This window comes from Tarenaya hassleriana, unplaced genomic scaffold, assembly GCF_000463585.1.
Source record: "Tarenaya hassleriana unplaced genomic scaffold, ASM46358v1 Cleome1, whole genome shotgun sequence".
NCBI lineage: Eukaryota > Viridiplantae > Streptophyta > Magnoliopsida > Brassicales > Cleomaceae > Tarenaya > Tarenaya hassleriana.
Genome location: NW_010960187.1, coordinates 837,214 through 843,744, shown reverse-complemented (window position 1 = coordinate 843,744; position 6,531 = coordinate 837,214). Strand labels below are relative to the sequence as shown.

At 36.5% G+C, this 6,531-nt stretch overlaps 2 protein-coding genes across 2 annotated transcripts in view; one reads left to right on the top strand and one right to left on the bottom strand.

The window, feature by feature from the left end:
* Positions 1 to 280, top strand: part of LOC104816595 (pyrroline-5-carboxylate reductase) — a 2,243-nt gene extending 1,963 nt beyond the window's left edge. The window contains exon 7 of the mRNA XM_010545534.2: positions 4 to 280. Coding sequence (XP_010543836.1) covers positions 4 to 160 — 157 coding nt within the window. The 3' untranslated portion in view covers positions 161 to 280. The remainder of the gene's footprint in view (positions 1 to 3) is intronic.
* A 3,997-nt stretch (positions 281 to 4,277) lies between these two features.
* Positions 4,278 to 4,817, bottom strand: LOC104824288. Its single transcript, XM_010556324.1, has 2 exons — positions 4,695 to 4,817; positions 4,278 to 4,649 (listed from the first exon to the last, which is right to left on the bottom strand). The coding sequence occupies exon 2, from the start codon at positions 4,602 to 4,604 to the stop codon at positions 4,278 to 4,280; it is 327 nt and encodes a 108-aa protein (XP_010554626.1). The 5' UTR covers positions 4,605 to 4,649; positions 4,695 to 4,817.
* Positions 4,818 to 6,531: the final 1,714 nt, after the last annotated feature.

Below are 6,531 nucleotides of genomic sequence, written 5' to 3'. Positions count from 1 at the left end.
GAGCGGGAAGCACCCTGGACAGCTGAAAGATGATGTGGCATCGCCAGGTGGCACCACGATTGCCGGAATTCACGAGCTGGAGAAGGGAGGTTTCCGTGCAACGCTTATGAACGCCGTTGTGGCCGCCGCTAGACGAGGCAGTGAACTTTCACAAAGCTAAGCCATTTTTACTGTCTTATCTTTTGTGTTTTCTTATTCCTTCAACTTATGAGCCCTTCCCATACTCTATGTTTCGGCTTATAGTTCTCATTGTGAAAGTGGATATTTAAATCGAATAATACATAACCTAATCTGGAAACAACTTTTTCTATGCAAATAAACCCAAGAAAATTGAAGTTAAATGGAAATTTATATCAAATGGGTATAGTTTTTTTTTTCTAAATGAAAAATTCATCAAGTTTTACTGGTTTTAATGGGACCCATCATCATCATCATGGCATTAATGAGTCTAATGCATGGCGACATCATACAATTGAAGATGAAAGGCACGCTTTCCATCTTCATTACATATATGTAACAAGCAGAGAGAGAGAGAGAAGTAGCGTTCGGTTAGGGAGGGAAAGAAAGATGGGATGTTTCTTGTCGAAACCGAGATCGGAGAGAAGGCGTCACGGCGGAGGACATCGCCGGAAAAAGAGATCCGGCAGGCGGAGGAAGCACCACCACCACCACCATCACCATCATCACCATTCTGATTCATCTGACGGCGGAGGTCATCATTGCAGACACTAACCACTTTTCATCACTCCTATTTTACGTTTTTTTTAAATCTATAATCACTTTACCCTATAGTCAGTGGTTTGGTTAATAAACACAAAAGGAAAAAAAGATTTATCGCCGTTTAAATACAAATAAATGTTGCGATAATTTTTTTTTTGTGTGCTCCTTGGAAAGATATCAATAAATTACGCAGTTTTTTAATTGCATATAGTGAACACTTGAAGATAATCGGAATTTGATAATTTTTTATTACGCAAAGCTCGTTCTGTGCTATTTTGGGCTTGAATGGGCTCATTTTTTGGTTCTTTAAAAAGGTTATACTTGTATCATCATCATCATCATTGCTATTATTATTAATGTGATTGCATATGATATATATATATATATATATATATACTGCAATGAAATTCCCAAAACGGAATGATAAGGAGACGGATCTCGATATTGGCGAGAAAAGTCCATGAAAGTGACCACCAAATTTAATGGTAAATCCCCACTTGAATCTTTTTCCAATTTATTTGTCGGTCCACCATTGTTTTACCTTTGATTGGTTTAAGATTCATCAAATATTATACCCTTGTCTTCATTCGTTTTTATCTTACTTGATTTTTTCTCAATTACAAAAAAAAAAAAACATTTACTCGCGTTTCATCATTTAATCTCATTTGGCTTTTAAAAAATGATGCATTGTATGTGTTTTTGTTATCTTTTATGTTTCTTTTAATTACTGTTTAACATCGGATTCTAGTCAAATCTATATTTTCACACATCCTTGGTTTGAAATATTAAATATTATATATTTATATGTAATTAAGTAATATATATCAAAATTATCATACTCATTCGAATATAGACAGTAACGGGAAACAATATGGAACGTATGATTAATGGGTCAGTCAATGTTGATATCCAACATTAATGTGATTAATAATTAATTGATAGTAATAGAATACGTTTAGAGATTATAAAAGGTTTTCGCATTATTTGAAAATTTCGAACATATATTGATCAATATATTTCCATCGAGCATCGTACTCAAAGCTCAAATACCACGAGCCGTTTAATACGTGCGAATATCAAAATAAATATTAAACTCCAAAACAGTATGTACAATTAAAATATTATAAATTTGTTTATTATAAGGTCTTTATTTATCAAATAAAAAAGTTTTCTTCACTGTTATCCCCATTTCCGGACATAGATGGCAATTTGCGCCTCTGAAAAGCTTATCGGATTCCTTTTTGGGTAATTCCTTTTATATTTATTAATTACTCTGTGTCTCTCTCCTTTTATTTTTTAATTATTTTATCTATATGGGACCAATTTTAATATGCTCACATAAATTATTGATTCTCCTGTCTCCTGATTATATGTTTTCACACACACGGTTACCGTTTTCGGGTAAAAAAATGGAAATATATAGGTCCATAAAAATATAAATAAAAAACCTCTAAATGTTGTGTTTTAATAGATACATGTGTATATAAATTCCATGTGAACCGTATTCACATGTTTTTTTTTGTGACCAATTGTACTGTTAAGCTTAAATACAAAACCTAAATTGCATATAATTTATTAATTTTAGTAACTAATGAAAAATCTTTTTTTTTGGATAATCCGGAAGTTCACCGAGTGTTTGACCCGACTACATCTCCCAGAGGAACGGAGAAGTCCAGGTGAATGTCTCTTCCCACGCTTGGATTTGAACCCAGGGTGAGAGTATGTTTTGCATGTTATCTCACCACTAGGCCACCCAAATTTGGGTCCAATGAAAAATCTTGTCAAGCTGTTATGGAAAAATCAAGCAAACAAGGTACGGGTCTGGTCACAGTCTGTGCCTGAACATACGATTTGGAGCTCCGAATATCGTCGGAAGAAGAATGAAAATAAAAATTCAGTTTTAGGAAATTAAATTATTTATGAGGAAAAAACAAAATGTGAAAGGTGAGAATAATGGAAGTGGGGGGAGGATGTGAAATGACGAGAAAGCCCTCAGCTAAGGTGTCGGAAGAGGGCAAAGCCCGATGGCCATTAGTGTCATCACAGAAACAGAAAGTCTCAGGTACTTTTAACTCCCAGTTTCTACTGTGATGTCTCAATGACCCCTCTCTGTTTTTATTTTTCTTCCCCAGCTTTTTTCTGAAGCAAAAGGAATATGGTGAGAGCTTCTGGTTCAACTGAAGGCTCTCTCTCTCTCTCTCTCTCTCTCTCTCTCTCTCTCTCTCTCTCTCTCTCTCTCTCTCTGGTTTAATATGTAAAGACTGGTAGATACTGAAAATTTTACATCGATCGAGAGAGAGAGAGAGTCAGGAGCTGTGGGGTTAAAGATGCACGTGGAAGTCAGTGCAGATTTTTATTTTTTTATTTTCTTCCAACTTTTCTCACAACATAATAAAAAAAAAATCAAATTTCATAGTAAACGGAGATACCCAAGTTTGAACATTAAGTTGGACAGGGAATGCATATTCTAATCAATGACTTGTCCCGGATTCGAGATTAGTCTGAACCTCGGTTTAGAACAGCTAGTTATAAAAAAAAATATAATACCAAAAATATGAATTTTTGTAAAAGATCTAATATACATGTACGTATTTATTGGCTGGTAAATTAGATTTAATGGGGATTGGTTTGGTTCAGTTAGATTTAAATAATTATATAAATGTAGTTTTTATTTAATGATCTATTGAGAAGAAATATTTAGATCAGAACCAAACTAGATTTACATTCTAATCATAATATGTGTGTTTATTCATGTTGGATGATTCAAATATGCATGTGTATATATATATATATAAAATTAATTATGGTACTGAATAAAAATGGAAGGATTTGTTAAGGGAAGTGAATTGAAAACAAAAATGGGGGAAAAGTCAGGGAAATAATGAGGAGAGTGTAAGTGTATGAATTGAGAAGTCAAGTCATAGATGTCCACATCACATCCCTTCACATGGATCTAACACTACAAGAAAAACTGTTATTTGCGACCGAAAAATCTGTCGCAACATGAAGAAGAATCTGTCGGTAAAAAATATTTGCGACCGATTACGACCGACGGCTGTCGGTCGCTAAATCGTTGTCGCAAAATCTGTGTGGTCGTGATTCTGTCGCAAACTTGCGACCGACAGATCTGTAGATTATCGGTCGCTAATATACGACAGATGGTTAAGGTCGGTAATCTGTCGCAAATTGGTGAATTGATTTCTGTCGCACATTGCGACAGAAATAGGAGTAGGTACTCCGTCGCTACGTAACGACAAATAGCATCAGTCGCACTCTGTCGCAAATGGAACGACCAAATATAATCAGTCGCATTCTGTCGCAAATGTAACGACCAAATATAGCGGTAGGTATTCGGTCGCAATTGTCCGACTAATGTAAATGGTCGCATTCTGTCGCAAATGTAAAATTTGTAAAACAAATATTAAGAAATAATAATTATTTAAATTCAAATAAAAATTTAAAAATAAATATAAAAATATAAAATTAAAATTATTTATTTAAAATTAAAAAGTATTTATTAAATAAAAAGTATTTATTAAATAAAAACAAATTAAACACTAAACAAAAAAATTATCCGGATTGTCTGATCCGGTTGTTTGGTCCGCGGGTGTTGTAGAAGGTCCGACTCCGGGCTGAGGAGTCAAAAATGGGTTGAACGGCATATCTTGCGCCGTTGGTGGGTCGTCTCGAGGAGGAAATAGCCGGGCGAAAAGCGTCTCGTAACGCGCAATCCGTGCCTCAGCTTCTTCAAGTCTAGCAATCTTCCTGCGATCCTCCTCGAACTCTTGAATCTTTTTCTTCAACAGCTCGACCTCCCTAGTGAGTGAGACGTGGTGACCGATGGATGTTGCATCCGGATAACCACCACCCAACTGAGTCGCCATTGCACCGACGCCGTATATACGTCCTTTGGCATCGGGTTGGACAACCTACAAAATCAAAAGTATACGTCAATTAAAAAAATATAAACTTCCCTCCAGATAGAGGCTGTTGATTTCTGCTGGCGAAAGTTGGGTCGATCCACAACTCTCCTCTAACTGGGAGAGACGATCGGTGATCTTTGCCTGAATCGCATCCTCAATTTCCTGAACGCGATCGCTGATATAAGTACCGTCAGCTCGACGGTGAGTCTCCTGCAGCAATCGCAACGCAGAAGGTTCTTCACATTCCTTCTGCATCTGCACCCAAAAAATTTAATTAAAAATATTTAAAAAAATTTTAAAATAAATATTTATTTACTTACTATCTCATGGGCGACTCGAGCAAATGATCTCCGTCCTGCAGTGTGGGTCGGGGGTGCGCGTTCGACCTCCGCTCGGGATCGTCGATTGCTTGAGAATGTTTGACTCTTCTGCGTTCCCAAGCGGCGTAGACTCGATCATGAACAGACTCGTCCCAATAATAAGCTTGCTATAAAAAAAAAATTATAATTTTGTATGCATATATATATATAATTGAACTATGTGCCAAAATTCTTACCGCAAAAGCTCCAAACCAACGCTGTAGATCAGATGGAGGGACACGGGTGAAACTCCGCCACGGACCTTTGAAGTCCGACTGAAAGATGCTAACGACGGATGAAATCACGTCGTTATTACGACCAAACCTGTAAAAATCGAATTCGTAAAATTAATTTAAAAGAAATTAAAATAAATATATATTATATGCACAAAAATACATACCAAATAGAACCGGGGGAACGAACCCTAAACCCTAAAAATCACCCTAAACCCTCAATAAACCCTAAAATAAAACCCTAAACCCTAAATTCACCCTAAACCCTAAAATGAACCCTAAACCCTAAACTCTAAACCCTAAACCCTAAAATGAAACCTAAAATCCTAAATTCACCCTAAACCCTAAAATTCACCATAAACCCTAAAATGAACCCTAAACTCTAAAATGAACCCTAAACTCTAAAATGAAACCTAAAATCCTAAATAAACCCTAAACCTTAAAAGTAACCCTAAGCCCTAAATAGACCCTAAAATCTACAACTAACCCTAAATAAACCCTAAACCTTAAAAGTAACCCTAAGCCCTAAATGAACCCTAAAATCTACAACTAACCCTAAACCGTTCCATAACCTCGGCACGAAAAACACGAAAAACACGAAAAAATCGAAAGAATCGATCCATAACCTCGGTGTCGGCGGGGGACGGCGGCGCGGTGACGCTGCGGTGTCGTGAATAATGATAATATAGAAACACAAGTATAATAATTTCTTTCGGGGAAAAAAAATGATGGACTAACCATAATCATTAATTATATCTCTCCTATGTATTTTATACATGACCTTATAAGTTTGAGAATCCAACAACTACGTACCATTTGGATAACTATTGGAAAGAATTGTTAGAACAAATGTAATTATGATCACTAGCGGCGGGCGGCGGGGGACGGCGGCGAGTTCGAGTAATGGAAAGGTTTTGTTGCTAAGTGTCTGAGGAAGAAGACGATGCGCGATGTTTTTAATAACGTTGCGACCGATATATTCGGTCGCAATCTGTCGCTATGTCATTAAAGTGGGAGACACGTGGACAGTGCGACCGATATAGTCTGGCGCAATCTGTCGCTATGTCATTAAAGTGGGAGACACGTGGACGTTGCGACCGATTTAGTCTGTCGCCAACCGTCGCAACGAAAAAAAGCGGGAAACGCAGATGCCGACATTTTGCGACAATTTTGCGACGGATAATTCGGTCGCAACATAATGTAATAATTAAAAAAATAAAATGAAAAAAAATTACGATAACTAATATTTTGATTTCGAGTACAATATTTGTAATACAAATCGGTATTTCATACATA

Excerpts from the sequence above, each read along its gene's own strand:
- LOC104824288 (XM_010556324.1), bottom strand. The coding sequence starts at position 4,604 with ATGGCGACTCAGTTGGGTGGTGGTTATCCGGATGCAACATCCATCGGT.